Below are 25,090 nucleotides of genomic sequence, written 5' to 3'. Positions count from 1 at the left end.
TGAAAAATACAGTTATCCACAAAACATGTTAAATACTATCATGCCCATGCAATCGCTTGTTAAATATAATCTATTTAAATACAACCTGTGTTTTATATTTAATCAAAGAGATATTTTACAAAGGGTGTGCCTAATACCCAGCAGTGTGCTAGGAGCTGGCCATACAAAAATAAAGCACAGGGCTTCCCTGGTGGCGCAGTGGTTGACAGTCCGCCTGCCGATGCAGGGGACAGGGGTTTGTGCCCCGGTCCGGGAAGATCCCACATGCCGCGGAGCAGCTGGGCCCGTGAGCCATGGCCGCTGAGCCTGCGCGTCCGGAGCCTGTGCTCCGCAACGGGAGAGGCCAAAACAGTGAGAGGCCCACGTACCGCAAAAAAAAAATAAAATAAAGAAAAAAAATAATAAAGCACAAAGGCACAAAGTTCAGACAAAAACAATAAGAAAGCGTTATAAAACATTATGTTAAGTATGATGCTATTAAAAAAAGGGTAGAGTATGACAGGAGCATAGGAGGGAACCTACCCAACTTTGAGGAGTCAGAGGAGCTTTGCTGGAGGCATACTTTAGCCAAGACCCACAGGACTACCAAGATGGCCAGGTAAGGAAAGATACACATAGGTATTGCAGGCAGAATTAAGAAAGACAAAAATACAAAGAACAAATACTATATGGAGACCTCCAAACTTGGTATTATGTTCAAGTTAAGGCTAATAAAGAGGCTTGAAGTTAAGTAAATAGAAAGGGCTTGTATCTCCTATATTTGGACAAACAAAGGAGGGTAGGTATTGATGGGTTTTTAGCATGTAAAGTAATTTGGATAGCTTTTTGTCTTAGAGCTCCAGAGGAAAAACAGTAGGCCAGGAGACCACTGGAAGGTGACTACAGTCTCTTGGAGAAGACACATATAAATGATCTGGGACTATAAAAACATATAAATAATTACATATACTGTTGGTCACTTTCATTATATCTAAAGCACTGTTACCATAAAGGATCACAGTATGCAGATTCCTAATTTGTAGCTTAATGACACCTATAAAAAGAAAAGTATCTGCCATTACCCTGATCACATCTCCCAGAGAATTCATAAGATCAAATTCTAGATCTGTCCTACAACCCTAACAAAATCTAATAATGAGATGCCACCAGAAATGCCAAGGACTCACCAATCACAATCTCAATCTCAGGGAAAAGAAGTTCTGGCATGGGGGTGAGAGGGTTAGACACACAGTGTGATACAGGATAGAGGTCTACAAACTTTCTCTGTAAATAGTCAAACAAAATATTTATGCTCTGCAGATTAATTCATTCTCTATTACAACTTATAGTCATAAACAGTCTGCAAAGGAATCAGTGTGACTCTATTCCAATAACACTTTATTTACAAAAACAGTCAGCATGCCAGATTGGCCCATGTTCATAGTTTGCTGACTCCTAATATAAGACAGTGTAACATGTTTTTTGTTCAGTAACACAGAACATGCTGACATTATGATGCAAGGGCTATAGATGGATATAGTAATTACACCCTCTGATAGTTCTTTTACTTCAAACATATTACCCAACTATCAGAGAACATATTTGATGTCTTATTAATGAGAGCATTTTGATACAGAAAACTGTTACATGCATTTTAAAAAAATAAAAAGAAAGCTATAATACTTACTGTAACACTGGTAACTCTGAAGTAATCATTGCTGTAAAGATCTTTCCACAATGGAGCAAAGAATCAAGTGCTGTACAACTCAAAACTTTCAAAATAACCTCAAAGGTAATCCTGTTAACTAAAATAAAAAGAAAGAAAGAAAGGAAGAAAGAAATTATTTTTTCCAGCTTTACTGAGGTACAGTTGACAAATAAAACTGTTACTTACAGCAGGATGATTTGATATATGGTTACATTATGAAGGGCTTCCCCCATTGAGTTAATTAACAAATCCACCACCTCACATATTTACTTTTCCTTTTTTTTAGTCCCAACATTCAGTAAGTTCTACTCTCTTAGCAACTTTCAATTATACAAAACAGTGTTATCAACTATAGTCACTATATTATACATTAGATCCTCAGACAATATTCATTTATAACAAAGTTTGTACCCTTTAACCAGCCTCTCCCTATTTCCCCTACCACTTGGCCCCTGGCAACCACTTTTCTACAAATTCCCCACCCCCACTTCAAGATTCCACATATAAGTGATTCCACACACATACACACAACAAGTTTTCTTTACTCATACATCCATGGACACATAAGGTTGTTTCCATATTTTGGTTATGGTGAATAATGGTGCTATGAACATGGGAGTACATCTATCTCTTTGGGATAATGATTTCATTTCTTTTGGATATATACCCAGAAGTGGGATTGCTGTGTAATATGGTAGTTTTTAATTATCTGAGGAACCTCCATACTGTCTTCCAGAGGCTTTACCAGTTTACATTTGCACGAACAGTGAAGGGGTTCCATTCTGCCCACATCCTCAACCAGAATATATCTCTTAACTTTTTGATAAAAGCCATCCTAACAGAGGTGTGAAGTGATGCATCATGGCTCTGATTTTCATTTCCCTGAAGACTAGTGATGTTGAATACCTTTTCATGTAGCTTTTGGTCATTTATATACCTTCTTCAGAAAAATGTCTATTCAGGTCTTTTGAAAATTACTTTAGAATAAAATGAATACGCCAGAATACACAGACTACAATCAACCAGTACTATCAACAAGCACACTCCTTAGTATTTACCCAGATGAAATGAAAATTTATGTCTACATAAAAGCCTGCACAAAGATGTTTACAGCGGTTTTATTCAAAATTGCCAAAACAGGAAAGAAAGGTGTCCTTTAAAAGGTGAATGGATAAACTGTGGTACATGCAGACAATGGAATACTATTTAACACTTAAAAGCAATGAGCTATCAAGCCAGGAAAAGACACAGAGAAAGTTCAAATGCATATTACTAACTGAAAGAAGCCAATCTGAAACCACTACATACTATATGATTTGAAAAATATGGCATTCTGGAAAAGGCAAAACTATGGAAACAGTAAAAATATCAGTGACTGCCAGAAGTTATGGGGTAGGAGAGATGACTAAGTGGGCACAGAAGATTTTTAGGGCAGAGAAGATACTCTGTATGATACAAGAATGGTGGGTACATCTAACTGTACATTTATCAAAAGCCATGGAATATATAACACAGAGAGTGAACCCTAATGTAAATTACAGACACCGGGTGATAATGTCAACATAGGTTCATTGATTGTAACAGACATACCACTGTAATGTGGGATTTAATAGTGGGAGAGGCTATATGTATGTGGGAACAGGGGTTATAGGGGGAATCTCTCTACCTTCTGTTCAATTCTACTGTGAACATAAAACTTCTCTAAAAAATAAAGTTTATTAAAAAAAAAAAAGTAGCAGAGGAAGTGGGACAAAAGAGAGCATCCAAGACAGGCCATGGCACAATACCTAATAGAATAACATAGTTATAACTAGAATTCCAGAAGGAGAGAGAAAGATCAAAGCAAAATAAATATTTGAAGAGATAGCACAGGAGAACTTTCCAAAAATAATTTAAGACATTAAAACACAGATGGAAGACCAGAGAATTCCCAAGAATAATATCTAAAATATAATATTGCTAAAAATGAAAGAAAATTCAAAAGGAAGCTAAAAAAACATAATTCCTCACACACAGAAAAACAAAAAATTTTATCAGACTTTTTGGTAGAAACTACGTAAGGTGAAAGACAATGGAATAAAACTGATGAGTGGAGAGGAAAAAACCATGAACACTGAATTATCAATCTTTCAAAAATGAAAAAAAGAAATGATGTCATGGAAAATAGAGGAGTAAGAAACCTCAAGAATTAGGTCCTCCAATGAAGCAACTCTTAGCTTGCCAAAAAAAAAAAAATGACAAGACATCTTTTATGGACATCTGTAATCTAATAAAAACGTATAACAAAGAGAGAAGTGCCTAACAGTCTATTTTATTTGATAAGAGAGCACAATAGTATTTTTGCTTACCTGTATGCCATCTCCCCTCCCCCAACTCTATGGTGCCCACAGGGACAGCAGACAGAGTTACTAGTATGGCTTGCTGGTGCCAAAGGGAACACCATGGACCCAATCTCAAAAACTGTGGCAGAGTGTTTTGAAGGGCTTCCCTTTTTTTTGAAAGAGTATCATCTTTCAAAAAGATTTAAAGACAGACAATAAAAGTAGTTGCCAGGGGCAGGACAATGGATTACATAAATAACAGACAATCTAAAAAGCCTCAAAATAAAAAGGCAGAGGAGTTAAGATATTTGAAGAATAAGTACTTCAAAGGGATATCACACATACTAGGAAATGCAGACTGCTACTTGAATGCCCAGGGCTGGATGAATTCTTAGAGAAGACCTGAGGGGCACAGGCTTGCAACTCTAGCTGATCTTTGCTCTCTGTGCAAGCACGAGGTGAATACTAAGGCAAAGCTGTAGGTAGCCTGCCTAACCTCTGAAGAAGTACCTCAGCTATAAGACAATCTGCAAAAAAACAAGAAATTACATTTTTCCAACTCCCATTAACTAAGGAAATCTGGAAGATCACTGCTAAACACCCAGACAACAAATTTTCAGTAACCACACATGACAAGGAATACAGTCCTTGAAAAAAACAGTTTAGAAAAAAGTAAATAAAGAAATGACTGCAGCCCTTGAAAAGACAACAACAGTAAAGCATGAGGAGGAGACGAGAATCTAGTATTACAAAACTGTAATATTCAAAATGTCCAGTTTTTAAAAAACAAAAAAAAATCAAAAGGCATACAAAGAAATGTGAAAATATGACCCATTAACAACAACAAAAAAGAATTTCACACAAATCATCTCCATGTAAGCCCAGATATTGAAGTCTGACTTCCAGAGAAAACAGACTTCCAAAAGTATATCAACAGAAAGGGGTAGAAAGAATATCTGAAGACACAATGGCAAAAAACTTACCAATTTAAAGTTAAATACAGAAATCTACACAATCAAGAAGGTAAATGAACTCCAAGTAGGAAAAACTCAGAAGTGAGTCACACACAGAGATATAGAGAACAAGCTAGTGGGTTACCAGTGGGCGGGGGTGGGGTGGGGGGATAGGGGTGGGGTTTGGGTCGGTAATATAGAGGTGGGGGAGTTGGAGGTACAAGCTATTGGGTGTAAGATAGGCTCAAGGATGCATCATACAACATGAGGAATATAGCTAACATTTTGTAATACTGTAAATGGTAATCTTTAAATTTTTAAAAAAAATTTTAAAGAGTCACACAGATAAAACTATAGTTTACCCTTGAACAACACCAGGGTTAGGGGCACTGACTCCCTGCACAGTCAAAAATCCACATATAACTTTATAGTCAGCCCTCTGTATTTGTGGTTCCACATCAGTGCTCAACTAACCACAGACTGTGTAGTATTTTAGTTTTTGTTGAAAAACACCTATGTAAGAGTGGAAAGGTGCAGTTCAAACCTGTGTGATTCAAAAGTCAACTGTATAGTTAAACTGTAAAAGCCAGAGATGAAAGAATCTTGAAGGAAGAACAAAAACAATCCACCTCATCATATACAAGTAATCCACAGAATCCACAGTAAGACTAACAGCCAATTTCTCATTAAATATCATGAAAGCCAGGAGACAGTAGGAAGACATATCTAAAATGCTGAAAAAAAACTGTCAAATAAGAATTCTATACCCAGCAGACTATCACTCAAAAATGGCAGAGAAATTAAAACATTCCTAGAAAAATAAAAACTGAGGAAGTTTGTTGCTAGACCTGCCCTGCCCTACGAGAAACGCTAAAGGAACTCCTTCATGCAGAAATAAAGAATAAACAAAACTTGAAGCCACAGAAAAAAAGGAGAACACTGGAAAATTTAACTATACAGGTAAATATAGAAGCCAGTATTATTTTATTTTTGGTTTGTAATTCCTGTATTTGTTTCCTTTATGATTTAAAAGTAATAAAATAGTATTTATATACCTATGTTAATGAATACACAATGTATAAAGATACAGTTTAATTTTTAATTGAAATATAGTTGATTTACAATATTGTGTTTGTTTCAGGTGTACAGCAAAGTGATTCAGTTATACCATTTTTTCAGATTATTTTCCATTATACGTTATTATAAGATATTGTAGCTTTGTAGTATAGTCTGAAGTCTGGAAGGGTTATGCTTTGTTCTTTTTCCTCAGGATTGCTTTGGCAATTCTGGGTCTTTTGCAGTTCCATATAAATTTTAGGACTATTTGTTCTAGTTCTATGAAAAATGTCATGGATATTTTGATATGAATTGAATTAAATCTGTAGATTTCTTTGTCTAAAATGTATGGGCATTTTAACAGTATTAATTCTTCCAATCCAATCCATCTTTCCATTTCTTTGAATCAAAAGATGTAATTTATTAACAATAATATAAGTGAGGGATGGGGATGGGAGCAAAATTTTACAAGTTATTACAGGTACACCTCATTTTATTGCACTTTGCTTTATGAGCTTCAAAGATATTGCATTTTTTACAAATTTAAGGTTTTGTGGCAACCTGCTAGTCTATCACTGTCATTCTTCCAATAGCACTTGCTCATTTCATGTCTCTTTGTCACATTTTGGTAATTTCCCAATATTTCAAACTTTTCATATTATTATTATGTGTCCTATGGTAATCTGTGATCAGCAATGTTACTATCATAATTGTTTTAGGATGCCATGAATGACATCCACATAAGCCAGCAAACATAATTGATAAATGTTGTGTGTGTTATGACTGCTCCACTGATTGGCCATTCCTCTGTCTCTCTCCCTCTCCATGGCCCTCCCTATTCCTGGATACATAACAATATTGAAATTAGGCCTATTAATAAACCCACAATGGCCGCTATGTGTTCAAGTCAAAGGAAGAATTGTATGTCTCTCACTTTCAATCAAAAACTAGACATGATTAAGCTTAGCGAAGAAGGCATGTCAAAACCTGAGACAGATAAAAAGCAAGGCCTCTTGCACCAAGCAGTTCACCAAGTTGTAACTGCAAAGAAAAAGTTCTTAAAGAAAACTGAGAATGCTACTCCAGTGAACATATGAATGATAAGAAAGCAAAACAGCTTATTGCTGATATGAGGAAGTCTCAGGAATCTAGATAGAAGATCAAATCAGTTACAACATTCCCTTAAGTCCAAGTCGAATCCAGAGCAAGACGCTACAAAGGCTAAGATAAGTGAGGAAGCTGCAGAAAAAAAGTATGAAACTAGCAGAGGCTAGTTCATGAGGCTTAAGAAGCTGTCTCCATAACATAAAAGTGCAAGGTAAAGCAGCAAATGGTGATGTAGAAACTGAAGCAAATTATGCAGAAGATCTAGCTAAAATAAGTAATTAAGGTGCCTACACTAAACAAAAGATTTTTCAATGTAGACAAAACAGCATTACTTTGGAAGAAGATGACATCTAGAACTTTCATAGGTAGAGAGAAGTCAGTGCCTGACTTCAAAGCTTCAAAAAACAAGCATACTTTCTTTATAGGGTCTAAGGTAGCTACTGACTTTCAACTGAAGCCAGTGCTCATTTATTATTTCAAAAATCCTAGGGCCCTTAAGAATTACACTATATCTATTCTGCCTGTGCTCTAGAAATGGAAAAACAAAGCCTGGATGACAACACATTTGTTTAGAACATGGTTTAGTGAATATTTTAAGCCTACTCTTGAGATCTACTGCTCAGAAGATTCCTTTCAAAATATTACTGCTCATTGACAATGCACCTGATCACCCAAGAGCTCTGCTAACAATGCACCGTGAGAGTTATGTTGCTTTCACACCTCCTGACACAGCATCCATCCTGCAACCCACAGGAGTCATTTCACTGTTCAACTTTCATTAGTTAACAAATACATTTCATAAGGCTGTAGCTGTCATAGTTAGTGATTCCTCTGATGAACCTGGACAAGGTCAGTTGAAAACATGGAAAAGATTCAGCATTCTAGATGCCATTAGTAACGTTTGTGATTCATGGAAAGAGGTCAAAACATGAACATAAACAGGAGTTTGCAAGAAGTTGATTCCAACCCTCATGGATGACTTTGAGGGGTTCAAGTTTTCAGTGGGGGAAAGAACTGTGGGTGTAGTGAAATAGCAATGAACTAGGATTAAAAGTGCAGTCTGAATATGTGACAGCATTATTACTATTCTCATGATAAAAACTTTTACAAATGAGAATTGCTTCGTAGGTATGGGCAAAGAGAGTAGTTTCTTGAGATGAAATCTACTCCTGGTGAAGATACTGACAAGACTGCTGAAATGACAACAAACAGTTTAGAATATTATGCAAACCTAATTGATAAAGCAGTGGCAGGGTTTAAGAGGACTGACTCCAATTTTGAAAAAAGTTCCATTACGGGTAAAAAGATCTTAAACAGCACTGTATGCTACAGGAAATTCATTCATGAATGGAAGAGTCCAACAATATGGCAAACTTCACTGTTGTCTTATTTTAAGAAATTGTCACAGTCATTCCAGCCTTCAGCAGCCATAAACACTGAGGCATGACCCTCCTCCAGCAAAAAGACTACAAGTCAACGAAGGTTCAGATGATGGTTAGCACCTTTTAGCAATAAAGTGTTTTTTATGTACGTACATAAAGGTATGTACATAGTTTTTTAAGACATAATGCTAATGAATACTTAACAGACTACAGTAACTCAAGTGACTCACTTTGCTGTGATGTTTGCTTTACTGCAGTGGTCTAGAACCAAACCCGCAATGCATTTGAGGAATGCCTGAATATATGAATAAAAACCAAGTTACTATCATTTGAAACTAAATTGGTATAAACCTTAAGATATTAATTCTGATCACCAGGATGATTACTAAGAAAATAATTTAAAATATTTAAAACATGAAAATGGTACACTAGAAAAAAATCAAACACAAACAAAAGCAGTGATAGAGGAATTGGGCAACAAAGAATATATAAGACAACTAGGGACTTCCGGGAAGATGGCGGAAGAGTAAGATGCGGAAATCACCTTCCTCCCCACAGATACATCAGAAATACATCTACACGTGGAACTGCTCCTACACAACACCTACTGAACGCTGGCAGAAGAACTCAGACCTCCCAAAAGGAAAGAAAGTACCCACGTACCTGAGTAGGGCAAAAGAAAAAAGAATAAACAGAGACAAAAGGATAGGGACGGGACCTGCACCATTGGGAGGGAGCTGTGAAGGAGGAAAGGTTTCCGCACACTAGGAAGCCCATTCGCGGGCGGAGACTGTGGGTGGCGGAAGGGGAAAGCTTCGGAGCCGCGGAGGACAGCACAGCAACAGGGGTGCAGAGGGCAAAGCGGGGAGATTCCCGCACAGAGGATCGGTGCTGACCAGCACTCACCAGCCCGAGAGGCTTCTCTGCTCACCCGCCAGGGCAGGCGGGTCTGGGAGCTGAGGCTCGGGCTTCGGTCGGAGCGCAGGGAGAGGACTGGGGTTGGCGACATGAACACAGCCTGCAGGCAGTTAGTGCACCACGGCTAGCTGGGAGGGAGGTCCAGGGGAAAGTCTGGACCTGCCGAACAGGCAAGAGACATTTTCTTCCCTCCTTCCTGGTGCGCAAGGAGAGGGGATTAAGAGCGCTGCATAAAGGAGCTCCACAGACAGGCGCGAGCCGCGGCTAAAAGCGCGGACCCCAGAGACAGGCATAAGAGGCTAAAGCTGTTGCTGCCGCCACCAAGAAGCCTGTGTGCGAACACAGGTCATTATCCACACCGCCATTTCCGGGGAACCTGTGCAGCCCGCCACTGCCAGGGTCCCGGGATCCAGGGACAACTTCCCCGGGAGAACGCACGGCGCACCTCAGGCTGGTGCAACGTCACGCTGGCCTCTGCCGCCGCAGGCTCGACCCGCACTCCGTACCCCTCCCTACCCCCAGCCTGAGTGAGCCAGAGTCCCCGAAGCAGTTGCTGCTTTAACCCCGTCCTGTCTGACTGAAGAACAGACGCCCTCCGGCGACCTACACCCAGAGGAGGGGCCAAATCCAAAGCTGAGCCCCAGGAGCTGTGAGAACAAAGAACAGAAAGGGAAATCTCTACCAGCAGCCTCAGAAGCAGCGGATTAAAGCACCACAATCAACTTGATGTAACCTTCATCTGTGGAATACATGAATAGACAACGAATCATCCCAAATTGAGGAGGTGGACTTTGAGAGCAAAATTTATTATTTTTTCCCCTTTTCCTCTTTTTGTGAGTGTGTATGTGTATGCTTCTGTGTGAAATTCTGTCTGTATAGCTTTGCTTTCACCATTTGTGCTAAGGTTCTATCCGTCTTTTTTTTTTTTAACTATTTAAAAAACTTTTTTTCTTAATAATTATTATTGTATTTTACCTTACTTTATTTTATTTTATTTTGGCCTATTTCTTTCTACTTTTTCTCCCTTTTATTCTGAGACGTGTGGATGAAAGGCTCTTGGTGCTGCAGCCAGGAGTCAGGAGTGTGCCTCTGAGGTGGGAGAGCCAACTTCAGGACACTGGTCCACAAGAGACCTCCCAGCTCCACATAATATCAAACGGCAAAAATCTCCCAGAGATCTCCATCTCAACACCACCACCCAGCTTCACTCAACAACCAGCAAGCTACAGTGCTGCACACCCTAAGCCAAATAACTAGCAAGACAGGAACACAACCCCACCCATTAGCAGACAGGCTGCCTAAAATCGTAAGTCCACAGACACCCCAAAACACACTACCAGACGTGGACCTGCCCACCAGAAAGACAAGATCCAGCCTCATCCACCAGAACACAGGCATTAGTCCCCTCCACCAGGAAGCCTACACAACCCACTGAACCAACCTTACCCACTGAGGACATACAAAAACATCCCCAAAACAACGGGAACTACGAACCTGCAGCCTGCAAAAAGGAGACCCCAAAGACAGTAAGATAAGCAAAATGAGAAGACAGAAAAACACACAGCACATGAAGGACCAAGAAAAAACCCACCAGACCTAACAAATGAAGAGGAAATAGGCAGTCTACCTGAAAAAGAATTCAGAATAATGATAGTAAAGATGATCCAAAATCTTGGAAATAGAATAGACAAAATGCAAGAAACATTTAACAAGGACCTAGAAGAACTAAGGATGAAACAAGCAATGATGAACAACACAATAAATGATATGAAAAATACTCTAGATGGGATCAATAGCAGAATAACCGAGGCAGAAGAACAAATAAGTGACCTGGAGATAAAATAGTGGAAATAACTACTGCAGAGCAGAATAAAGAAAAAAAATGAAAAGAACCGAGGACAGTCTCAGAGACCTCTGTGACAACACTAAATGCACCAACATTCGAATTATAGTGATTCCAGAAGAAGAAGAGAAAAAGAAAGGGACTGAGAAAATATTTGAAGAGATTATAATTGAAAACTTCCCTAATATGGGAAATGAAATAGTTAATCAAGTCCAGGAAGCACAGAGAGTCCCATACAGGATAAATCCAATGAGAAATAGCCAAGACACATATTAATCAAACTGTCAATAATTAAATAAAAAGAAAACATATTAAAAGCAGTAAGGGAAAAACAACAAATAACACGCAAGGGAATCCCCATAAAGTTAACAGCTGATCTTTCAGCAGAAACTCTGCAAACCATAAGGGAGTGGCAGGAAATATTTAAAGTGATGAAGGAGAAAAACCTACAACCAAGATTACTTTACCCAGCAAGGATCTCATTCAGATTTGATGGAAAAATTAAAACCTTTACAGACAAGCAAAGCTAACAGTTCAGCACCACCAAACGAGCTTTAAAACAAATGCTAAAGGAACTTCTCTAGGCAAGAAGCACAAGAGAAGGAAAAGACCTACAGTAACAAACCCAAAACAATTAAGAAAATGGTAATAGGAAGATACATATCGATAACTACCTTAAATGTAAATGGACTAAATGCTCCCACCAAAAGACACAGATTGGCTGAATGGATACAAAAACAAGACCCATATATATGCTGTCTACAAGAGACCCACTTCAGACCTAGAGACACATACAGACAGAAAGGAAGGGGATGGAAAAAGATATTCCATGCAAATGGAAACCAAAAGAAATCTGGAGTAGAAATTCTCATATCACAGAAAATAGACTTTAAAATAAAGACTATTACAAGAGACAAAGAAGGACACTACATAATGATCAAAGGATCGATCCAAGAATGAGATATAAAAATTGTAAATCTTTATGCACCCAACATAGGAGCACCTCAATACATAAGGCAAATGTTAACAGCTATAAAAGGGGAAATCGACAGTAACACATTCATAGTAGAGGACTTCAACACCCCACTTTCACCAATGGACAGATCATCCAAAATGAAAATAAATAAGGAAACACAACCTTTAAATGACCCATTAAACAAGATGGACTTAATTGATATTTACAGGACATTCCAACCAAAAGCAACAGAATACACATTTTTCTCAAGTGCTCATGGAACATTCTCCAGGATAGATCATATCTTAGGTCACAAATCAAGCCTTGGTAAATTTAAGAAAATTGAAATTGTATCAAGTATCTTTTCTGAACACAGCGCTATGAGACTAGATATCAATTACAGGAAAAGATCTATAAAAAACACAAACACCTGGAGGCTAAACAATACAGTACTTAATAACGAAGCGATCACTGAAGAAATCAAAGAGGAAATAAAAAAAATACCTAGAAACAAATGACAATGGAGACATGACGACCCAAAACCTATGGGATGCAGCAAAAGCAGTTCTAACAGGGAAGTTTACAGCAATACAATCCTACCTTAAGAAACAGGAAACATCTCAAATAAACAACCTAACCTTGCACCTCAAGCAATTAGAGAAAGAAGAACAAAAAAACCTCAAAGTTAGCAGAAGGTAGAAATCATAAAAGTCAGATCAGAAATAAATGAAAAAGAAATGAAGGAAACAATAGCAAAGATCAATAAAACTAAAAGCTGGTTCTTTGAGAAGATAAATAAAATTGATAAACCATTAGCCAGACTCATCAGGAAAAAAAGGGAGAAGACTCAAATCAATAGAATTAGAAATGAAAAAGGAGAAGTAACAACTGACACCGCAGAAATAAAAAAGATCATGAGAGATTACTACAAGCAACTCTATGACAAAAAAATGGACACCTGGAAGAAATGGACAAATTCTTAGAAATGCACAACCTGCCAAGACTGAATCAGGAAGAAATAGAAAATATGAACAGACCAATCACAAGCACTGAAATAGAAACTCTGATTAAAAATATTCCAACAAACAAAAGCCCAGGACCAGATGGCTTCACAGGCGAATTCTATCAAACATTTAGAGAACACCTAACACCTATCCTTCTCAAACTCTTCCAAAATATAGCAGAGGGAGGAACACTCCCAAACTCATTCTACAAGGCCACCATCACCCTGATACCAAAACCAGACAAAGTTGTCACAAAGAAAGGAAAGTACAGGCCAATATCACTGATGAACATAGATGCAAAAATCCTCAACAAAATACTAGCAAACAGAATCCAACAGCACATTAAAAGGATCATACACCATGATCAAGTGGGGTTTACTACAGGAATGCAAGGATTCTTCAAAATATGCAAATCAATGTGATACACCATATTAACAAATTGAAGGAGAAAAACCGTATGATCATCTCAATAGATGCAGAGAAAGCTTTTGACAAAATTCAACACCCATTTATGATAAAAACCCTGCAGAAAGTAGGCATAGAGGGAACTTTCCTCAACATAATAAAGGCCATATATGACAAAACCACAGCCAACATCGTACTCAATGGTGAAAAACTGAAAGCATTTCCACTAAGATCCAGGAACAAGACAAGGCTGCCCACTCTCACCACTCCTAACCAACATAGTTTTATAAGTCTTAGCCACAGCAATCAGAGAAGAAAAGGAAATAAAAGGAATACAAATCGGAAAAGAAGAAGTAAAGCTGTCATTGTTTGCAGATGACATGATACTATACATAGAGAATCCTAAATATGCTACCAGAAAACTACTTGAGCTAATCAATGAAATTGGTAAAGTATCAGGATACAAAATTAATGCACAGAAATCTCTGGCATTCTTATACACTAATGATGAAAAATCTGAAAGTGAAATCAAGAAAACACTCCCATTTACCACTGCAAGAAAAAGAATAAAATATCTAGGAATAAACCTACCTAAGGAGACAAAAGGCCTGTATGCAGAAAATTATAAGACACTGATGAAAGAAACTGAAGATGATACAAATAGATGGAGAGATATACCATGTTCTTGGATTGGAAGAATTAACATTGTGAAAATGACTCTACTACCCCAAGCAATCTACAGATTCAATGCATCCCTATCAAACTACCCCTGGCATTTTCCAAAGAACTAGAACAAAAAATTTCACAATTTGTATGGAAACACAGAAGACCCCGAACAGCCAAAGCAATCTTGAGAAAGAAAAATGGAGCTGGAGGAATCAGGCTCCCTGACTTCAGACTATACTACAAAGCTACAGTAATCAAGACAGTACGGTACTGGCACAAAAACAGAAATAATGATCAATGGAACAGGATAGAAAGCTGAGAGATAAACCCACGCACATATGGTCACCTTATCTTTGATAAAGGAGGCAGGAATGTACAGTGGAGAAAGGACAGCCTCTTCAATAAGTGGTGCTAGGAAAATTGGACAGGTACATGTAAAAGTATATTAGATCACTCCCTAACACCATACAAAAAAATAAGCTCAAAATGGATTAAAGACCTAAATGTAACGCCAGAAACTATCAAACTCTTAGAGGAAAACATATGACATAAATCACAGCAAGATCCTTTTTGACCACCTCCTAGAGAAATGGGAATAAAAACAAAAATAAACAAATGGGACCTAATGAAACTTCAAAGTTTTTGCACAGAAAACCATAAACAAGACCAAAAGACAACCCTCAGAATGGGAGAAAATATTTGCAAATGAAACAACTGACAAAGGATCAAGATTTATATGCAGCTCATTCAGCTCAATAACAAAAAAACAAACAACCCAATCCAAAAATGGCCAGAAGACCTAAATAGACATTACTCCAATGAAGATATACAGACTGCCAACAAACACATGAAAGAATGCTCAACATCATTAATCATTACAGAAATGCAAATCAAAACTAAAATAAGATATCATCTCACACCTGTCATAATGGCCATCATCAAAAAATCTAGAAACAATAAATGTTGGAGAGGGTGTGGAGAAAAGGGGACACTCTTGCACTGCTGGTGGGAATGTGAATTGGTACAGCCACTATGGAGAACAGTATGGAGATTCCTTAAAAAACTATAAATAGAACTACCATATGACCCAGCAATCCCACTACTGGGCATAAACCCTGAGAAAACCATAATTCAAAAAGAGTCATGTACCAAAATGTTCATTGCAGCTCTATTTACAAAAGCCCTGAGATGGACACAACTTAAGTGTCCATCATCGGATGAATGGATAAAGAAGATGTGGCACATATATACAATGGAATATTACTCAGCCATAAGAAAATGAAATTGAGCTATTTGTAATGAGGTGGATAGACCTAGAGTCTGTCATACAGAGTGAAGTCAGTCAGAAAGAGAAAGACAAATACCGTATGCTAACACATATATATGGAATTTAAGAAAAAAAAAGTCATGAAGAACCTAGGGGTAAGACAGGAATAAAGAAAAAGACCTACTAGAGAATGGACTTGAGGATATGGGGAGTGGGAAGGGTAAGCTGTGACAAAGTGAGAGAGTGGCATGGACATACATACACTACCAAATGTAAAATAGATAGCTAATGGGAAGCAGCCGCATAGCACAGGGAGATCAGCTCGGTTCTTTGTGACCACCTGGAGGGGTGGGATAGGGAGGGTGCGAGCGAGGGAGATGCAAGAGGGAAGAGATATGGGAACATATGTATATGTATAACCGATTCACTCTGTTATAAAGCAGAAACTAACACACCATTGTAAAGCAATTATACTCTAATAGAGATGTAAAAAAAAAAAAGGTAGAAGAAAAACAGCAAAATGGCCAAAGTCCTTCCTTGTCAACAATCTCCTTAAATATAAATGTATTAAACTAATCCATTAAGAGACAGACTGGCACAATGGAATGTTTTAAAATGATCCAGGGATTTCCCTGGTGGTGCAGTGGTTAAGAATTCACATGCCAATGCAGGGGCATGGGTTCAAGCCCTGGTTCAGGAAGATCCCACATGCCACGGAGTAGCTAAGCCTTGCGCCACAAGTACTGAGCTTGCACTCTAGAGCCCGCGAGTCACAACTACTGAGCCCATGTGCCACAACTACTGAAGCCCGTGAGCCTAGAGCTCGTGCTCCGCAACAATAGAAAAGTCACTGCAGTGAGAGGCCTGTGCACCGCAACCCTGCACCTCTCGCTGCAACTGGAGATAGCCCGCGTGCAGCAAAGAAGACTCAAGGCAGCCAAAAATAAATAAATTTTGAAAAAAATAAAATGATCCAATGACACGCTGTCTACAAGAAATTCATTTTAAATTTAAATACACAAAGAGATTGAAAACAAGAAGATACAAAAAGGTATTCTATACAAAGGGTAACCAAAAGAAAGCTTGAGTGGCTATGCTAATATCAGACAAAATAAATTTTGTCACATTTATTATGTGAGACATAATAACACTGAGTAAAAATGATCAATTCATCAGGAAAATACAACAATCAAAAAGATATATACACCAGACAGCAGAGTCCCAAAATATATGACACAAACACTAACAGAATCAAACACAGAAATAATCACTATAGCAATAGCTGGTGATTTCAATATACCACTTTCAAAAAAACATAGAAGATCCAGACAGAAGATCAATACAGAAACAGAGGACTTGAACAATACCATAAACTAAACAGACGTAATAGACATATATGGAACACCAAACCCAACAACAGTATACACATTATTCTCAAGTGCACATATGAAATTCTCCAGGTTAGCTGACTAGGCCACAAAAAAGTCTCAGTAACTTTTTCAAGACTGGAGTCATAGATTATCTTCTTTGAGCACAATGGAAAGGAAGTGGAAATGAATAACAGGAGGGAAATCTAGAAAATTTACAAATACGTGCAAATTAAACAACACACTCTTAAATTACTGAGTTACAGAAAAAATTACAAGACAAATTAGAATACTTTGAGACCAGTGAAAACAACACCACATACCAAAATTGATAAGACGCAACAAAAGCAGTGCTCAAAGGGAAATACAGCTGTAAATGTTTACATTAAAAAAAAAAATGAGGGAGCCCTTCAAGATGGCGGAAGAGTAAGATGTGGACATCAACTTCCGCCCCACAAATACATCAGAAATACATCTACATGTGGAATAACTCCTACAGAACACCTACTAAACGGTGGCAGAAGACCTCAGATCTCCCAAAAGGCAAGACATTCCTCACGTACCTGGGTAGGGCAAAAGAAAACAGAAAAAACAGAGAAAAAGGAATAGGGACAGAACCTGCACCAGTGGAGGGAGCTGTGAAAGAGGAAAAGTTTCCACACGCTAGGAAGCCTCTTCACTGGCAGAGGCAGGGGGCAGCGGGAAGCATCGGAGCCACTGAGGAGAGTGCAGCAATAGGGGTACAAAGGGCAAAGTGGAGAGATTCCCGCACAGAGGATCGGTGCCAACCAGCACTCATCAGCCCGAGACGCTTGTCTGCTCACCTGCCGGGGTGGGTGGAGGCTGGGAGCTGAGGCTCGGGCTTCGGAGATCAAATCCCAAGGAGAGGACTGGAGTTGGCTGCGAGACCACAGCCTGAAGTGGGCTAGTGCACCACAGCTGGCCAGGAGGGAGTCCAGGAAAAAGTCTAGACCTGCCGAAGAGGCAAGAGACCATTGTTTGGGGGAACGCGAGGAGAGGCGATTCCTGTTCCATGTACCCAGAGAAGGTAGAGCACCACCTAAGCGAGCTCCAGAGATGGGCGCGAACTGAGGCTATCAGCTCGCACTCCAGAGACGGGCATAAACCGCTAATGTTGCAGCAACTGCCACCAAGAATCCTGTGTGCAAGCGCAGGTCACCACCCATACGCCCTCCCAGGAACCTCTGCAGCACACCATTGCCAGGGTCCCGTGATCCAGGGAAAACTTCCCGGGGGGAACACACAGTGCGCCTCAGGGTGTTGCACCGTCATGCTGGCCTCTGCCGCCGCAGGCTTGCCCCACATTCAGTACCCCTCCCTCCCCCAGCCTGGGTGAGCCAGAGTCCACTAACAAGCTGCTACTTTAACCCCATCCTGTCTGAGCAAAGAACAGACGCCCTAAGACAACCAACACGAACAGGTGGGGACAAATCCAAAGCTGAATCCCAGGACCTATGCGGACAAAGAAGAGAAAGGGGATTCTCCCCTAGCAGTTTCAGTAGCAGCGGATTAAATCTCCAAAACAAACTTGATGTACCCTGCATCTGTGGAATACCTGAATAGACAACAAATCATCCCAAAACTGAGGCAGTGGACTTCGGGAGCAACAATATATTTTTTTTTCTTTTTCTCCTTTTGTGTGTTTGTATGTGTATGCTTCTATGCGTGATTCTGTCTGTATAGCTCTGCTTTTACCATTTGTCCTATGGTTCTGTCTGTCCGTATTTTTTTGTTTTTTTGTATAGTTTTTACAGCTTGCTATCATTGGTGGATTTGTTTTTTGGTTTGGTTGCTCTTTTCCTCATTGTCACTTTTTAATTTTATTTTTAATAATTACTCTTCATTTTTTAAAATAACTTTTATTTTCTTCTTTCTTTCTTTTTCCCTTTCCTTCTGAGCTGTGTGGCTCACAGGGTCTTGGTGCTCCGGCCGGGTGTCAGGCCTGTGCCTCTGAGATGGGAGAGCCAAGTTCAGGACATTGGTCCACCAGAGACCTCCCACACCTCCACATAATATCAAATAGAGAAAGCTCTCACAGACATCTCACTCTCAAAGCTAGGACCCAGCTCCATTAAATGAACAGAAATCTACAGTGCTGGACACCTTAGGCCAAACAACTAGCAAGACAGGAACACAACCACACGCATTAGCAGAGAGGCTGCCTAAAAACATAAGGTTCACAGACACCCCAAAACACACCACCAGACACAGACCTGCCCACGAGAAAGACAAGATGCAGCCTCATCCACCAGAACACAGGCACCAGTCCCCTCCACCAGGAAGCATACACACCCACTGAACCAACCTTAGCCACTGGGGGCACACACCAAAAAACAACAGGAACTACGAACCTGCAGCCTGTGAAAAGGAGACCCCAAACACAGTAAGTTAAGCAAAATGAGAAGACAGAGAAAAACACGCAGATGAAGGAGCAAGGTAAAAACCCACCAAACCAAATGAAGAGGAAATAGGCAGTCTACCTGAAAAAGAATTCAGAGTAATGATAGTAAAGATAACCAAAAACTTGGAAAGAGAATGGAAAAATACAAAAAACATTTAAAAAGGACCTAGAAGAACTAAAGAGCTAACAAACAGTGATGAACAACACAATAAACGAATTTAAAAATTCTCTGGAAGCAATCAATAGCAGAATAACTGAGGCAGAAGAATGGCTAAGTGACCTGGAAGATAAAATAGTTGAAATAACTACTGCAGAGCAGAATAAAGAATGAAAAGAATGGAGGACAGTCTCAGAGACCCCTAGAACAACTTTAAATGCACCAACATTCGAATTATAGGGGTCCCAGAAGGAGAGAAAATGAAAGGGTCTGAGAAAATATTTGAAGAGATTATAGTTGAAAACTTCCCTAATATGGGAAAAGAAATAGTCAAGTCCAGGAAGTGCAGAGGACCCATAACAGGAAAAATCCAAAGAGAACGCCAAGACACATATTAATCAAACTATCAAAAATTAAATGCAAAGAAAAAATATTAAAAGCAGCAAACAACAAATAACATATAAGTGAATCCGCATAAGGTTAACAGTTGATCTTTCAGCAAAACTCTGAAAGCCAGAAGGGAGTGACAGGACATATTTAAACTGATGAAAAGGAAAAAACTACAACTAAGGTTACTGTACCCAACAAGGATCTCATTCAGATTCGACGGAGAAATTAAAACCTTTACAAACAAGCAAAAGCTAAGAGAATTCAGCACCACCAAACCAGCTTTACAACAAATACTAAAGGCACTTCTCTAGGCAGGAAACACAAGAGTAGGAAAAGACCTACAGTAACAAACCCAAAACAATTAAGAAAATGGTAATAGGAAGATACATATCCATAATTACCTTAAATGTAAATGGATTAAATGCTCCCACCAAAAGACAAAGACTGGCTGAACGGATACAAAAACAAGACCTGTATATATGCTGTCTACAAGAGACCCACTTCAGACCTAGGAACACATACAGATTGAAAGTGAGGGGATGGAAAAAGATATTCCATGCAAATGGAAATCAAAAGAAAGCTGGAGTAGCAATTCTAGTATCAGACAAAATGGACTTTAAAATAAAGACTAATACAAGAGACAAAGAAGGACACTACATAATGATGAAGGGATCAATCCAAGAAGAGGTAACAATTGCAAATATTTATGCACCGAACACAGGAGCACCTCAGTCGGTAAGGCAAATGCTAACAGCCATAGAAGGGGAAATTGACAATAACACAATCACAGTAGGGGACTTTAACACTCCACTTTCACCAATGGACAGATAATCTGAAACGAAAATAAATAAGGAAACACAAGCTTTAAGTGATACATTAAACAAGGTGGACTTAATGGATATTTATAGGACATCACATCCAAAACAACAGAATACACTTTCTTCTCAACTGCGCATGGAACATTCTCCAGGACAGATCATATCTTGGGTCACAAATCAAGCCTTGGTAAATTTAAGAAAATTGAAATCGTATCCAGTATCTTTTCCGACCACAACGTGATCAGACTAGATTATCAGGTACAGAAAAAAATCAGAAAAAATACTAACACATGGAGGCTAAACAATACACTACTTAATAACCAAGAGATCACTGAAGAAATCAAACAGGAAATGAAAACATACCTAGAAACAAATGACAATGAACACAAGACCACCCAAAACCTATGGGATGCAACAAAAGCAATTCTAAGAGAGAAGTTTATAGCAATACAACCATACATTAAGAAACAAGAAACATCTCAAATAAACAACCTAACCTTACACCTAACGCAACTAGAAAAACAAGAACAAAAAAATCCCAAAGTTAGCAAAAGAAATCATAAAGATCAGATCAGAAATAAATGAAAAGGAAATGAAGGAAACAATAGCAAAGATCAATAAAACTAAAAGCTGGCTCTTTGAGAAGATAAACAAAATTGATAAACCACTAGCCAGACTCATCAAGACAAAAAAGGGACAAAACTCAAATCAACAGAATTAGAAATGAAAAAGGAGAAGTAACAACTGACACTGCAGAAATACAAAGGATCATGACAGATTACTATAAGCAACTACATGCCTATACAATGGACAACCTGGAAGAAATGAACACATTCTAAGAAAAGCACAGCCTTCCGAGACTGAACCAGTAAGAAATAGAAAATATAAACAGACCAATCACAAGCACAGAAATTGATACTGTGATTTTAAATCTTCCAACAAACAAAAGCCCAAGACCAGATGGCTTCACAAGAAATTCTATGAAACATTTAGAGAAAACGTAGCATCTATCCTTCTCAAACTCCTCCAAGATACAGGAGAGGCAGGAACACTCCTAAACTCATTCTACGAGGCTACCTTCACCCTGATATCAAAACCAGATAAAGATATCACACACACAAAAAAAACTACAAGCCAATATCACTGATAAACAAAGATGCAAAAATCCTCAACAAAATACTAGCAAACAGAATCCAACAGCACATTAAAGGATCATACACCATGATCAAGTGGGGTTTATCACAGGAATGCAAGGATTCTTCACGGTATGCAAATCAATGTGATACACATTAACAAACTGAAGAATAAAAACCATATGATTCTCTCAATAGATGCAGAAAAAGTTCTTGACAAAATTCAACACCTATTTATGATAAAAACCCTCCAAAAACTAGGCATAGAGGCACTTATCTCAACATTATAAAGGCCATATACGACAAACCCACCGTAAACATCATTCTCAATGGTGAAAAACTGAAACCATTTCCTCTAAGATCAGGAACAAGACAAGGTTGCCCACTCTCACCACTATTATTCAACATTGTTTTGGAAATTTTAGCCACAGCAATCAGAGAAGAAAAAGAAATAAAGGAATCCAAACTGGAAAACAAGAAGCAAAGCTATCACTCTTTGCAGATTACATGATACTATACATAGAGAATCCTAAAGATGCTACCAGAAAACTACTAGAGCTAATCAATGAATATGGTAAAGTAGCAGGATACAAAATTAGTGTACAGAAATCTCTTGCATTCCTATACAATAATGATGAAAAATCTGGAAGAGAAATTAAGGAAACACTCTCATTTACCACTGAAACAAGTAGAATAAAATGCCTAGGAATAAACCTGCCTAAGGAGACAAAAGACCTGTATGCAGAAAACTATAAGACACTGATGAAAGGAATTAAAGATGATAGCAACAGATGGAGAGATATACCATGTTCTTGGATTGGAAGAATCAACATTGTGAAAGTGACTATACTACCCAAAGCAATCTACAGATTCAATGCATCCCTATCAAACTACCACTGGCATTTTTCACAGAACTAGAATAAAAAATTTCACAATTTGTATGGAAACACAAAGGACCCTGAACAGCCAAAGCAATCTTGAGAAAGAAAAATGGAGCTGGAGGAATCAGACTCCCTGACTTCAGACTATACTACGAAGCTACAACAATCAAGACAGTATGGTACTGGCACAAAAACAGAAATATAGATCGATGGAACAGGATAGAAAGCCCAGAGATAAACCCATGCACATGTGGTCACCATATTTTTGACAAAGGAGGCAAGAATATCCACTGGAGAAAAGGCAGACTTCAGTAACTGGTGCTGGGAAAACCGCACAGCTACAGGCAAAAGAATGAAATTAGAACACTCCCTAACACCATACACAAAAATAAACTCAAAATGGATTAAAGACCTAAATGTAAGGGCAGACACTATTAAACTCTTAGAAGAAAACACAGACAAAACACTCTATGACATAAATCGCAGCGAGATCCTTTTTGACCCACCTCCTAGAGAAATGGAAATAAAAACAAAAATAAACAATGGGGACCTAATGAAACTTAAAAGCTTTTGCACAGCAAAGGAAACCATAAACAAGATGAAAAGAAAACCCTCAGAATGGGAGTAAGTATTTGCAAATGAAGCAACTGACAAAGGATTAATTCCCAAAATTTACAAGCAGCTCAATATCAAAAAACAAACAACCCAGTCCAAAAATGGGCATAAGACCTAAACAGACCTTTCTCCAAAGAAGATATACAGATTGCCAAGAAACAGATGAAAGAATGCTCAACATCATTCATCAGTAGAGAAACGCAACTCAAAACTACAATGAGGTACACCTCACACCAGTCAGAATGGCCATCATCAAAAAATCTACAAACAATAAATGCTGGAGAGGGTGTGGAGAAAAAGGAACCCTCTTGCACTGTTGGTGGGAATTTAAATTGATACAGCCACTATGGAGAACAGTATGGAGGTTCCTTAAAAAACTAAAAATAGAACTACCATATGACCCAGCAATCCCACTACTGGAGAAAACTATAATTCAAAAAGAATCTTGTACCACAATGTTCACTGCAGCTCTATTTACAATAGCCAGGACATGGAAGCAACCTAAGTGTCCATCGACAGATGAATGGATAAAGAAGATGCGACACGTGTATACAATGGATTATTACTCAACCATATGAAGAAACGAAATTGAGTTATTGTAGTAAGGCGGATGGACCTAGGGTTTGTCATACAGAGTGAATCAAGTCAGAAAGAGAAAAATACCATATGCTAACACATATAGATGAAATCTTAAAAAAAAAAAAAAATGGTTCTAAAGAACCTAGGGGTAAGACAGGAATAAAGACGCAGACCTAGAGAATGGAGTTGAGGACACAGGGACGGGGAAGGGTAAACTGGGACGAAGTGAGAGAGTGGCGTGGACTTATATACACTACCAAATGTAAAACAGATAACTAGTGGGAAGCAGCCGAATAGCACAGGGAGATCAGCTCAGGGCTTTGTGACCACCTAGAGGGGGGGAATTGGGAGGGTGGGAGGGAGACGTAAGCGGGAGGAGATATGGGGATGTATGTATATGTATAGCTGATTCACTTTGTTGTAGAGCACAGGCTGACACGCCACTGTGAAGCAATTATACACCAATAAAGATGTTAAAAGAAAAATTTTTTAATGAATTCAATAACCTACCTCTATACCTTAATAGGAAAAAGAAAAGCAAACTAAATGTAAAGGCAGCAAAATTTAAGAAATAATAAAAATAAAAGAAATAAATAGGAGAGACCAGAGAAACAACAGAATTAGTAAGACAAAAAAAATTTTTTTTAATGTATCAACAATATTGACACCCTTTTAGATAGACTCAGTAAGTAAAACAGATAGAAAATGCACATAACTACAATCATATATGAAAGCAGGAATATTACTATCAACCTTACAGAAATAAAAATATTGTGGAAGAATAGGACAGAAAATTGCATGCCAATAAATTGCATACCCTGTATTAAATGGCTCAAGCAAAAATAAAAAAATCAGAACAAACCTATAACATGCAAAGAGATTGAATCAGTTATTAAAAATCTCCCAACAAAAAAGTCCAGAACCAGATGGCTTCACTGGTGAATTCTATAAGCAATTAAAAGAACTAACACTGATCCTTCTCAAAGTCTTCCTAAAAATAATGAGGAAGAAAAACTTTGTAACTCAATCTATGAGGCATTTCTTTTATACAAAGACACCACATCAAAAGAAAAAAAACCAGAAACCAATTTTCCCCATAAGTGCAAAAATCCTCTTTTATATATATATATATATATATATATATATATATATATATATATATAT

At 38.4% G+C, this 25,090-nt stretch overlaps 1 protein-coding gene across 4 annotated transcripts in view; it reads right to left on the bottom strand.

Moving 5' to 3' along the window:
- The window catches only part of STAG1 (stromal antigen 1), a 434,108-nt gene that overhangs the window by 304,990 nt on the left and 104,028 nt on the right, over positions 1 to 25,090 (bottom strand). For 2 of the 4 annotated variants that reach the window (XM_029214245.1, XM_029214243.1), the window contains exons 1-2: positions 17,756 to 18,634; positions 1,667 to 1,784 (exon numbers count right to left, since the gene is read on the bottom strand). In XM_029214245.1, coding sequence (XP_029070078.1) covers positions 1,667 to 1,784; positions 17,756 to 17,966 — 329 coding nt within the window. In that variant the 5' untranslated portion in view covers positions 17,967 to 18,634. Of the gene's footprint in view, positions 1 to 1,666; positions 1,785 to 8,736; positions 8,779 to 17,755; positions 18,635 to 25,090 lie in introns of those variants that run through there. The other 2 variants (XM_029214247.1, XM_029214246.1) reach the window with 2 other exon arrangements.

This window comes from Monodon monoceros, unplaced genomic scaffold, assembly GCF_005190385.1.
Source record: "Monodon monoceros isolate NGI ecotype Baffin Bay Population unplaced genomic scaffold, NGI_Narwhal_1 Super_Scaffold_11, whole genome shotgun sequence".
Lineage (NCBI taxonomy): Eukaryota > Metazoa > Chordata > Mammalia > Artiodactyla > Monodontidae > Monodon > Monodon monoceros.
Note: the sequence above shows the minus strand (reverse complement) of the source record. Positions and strands in the feature narration are given on the sequence as shown.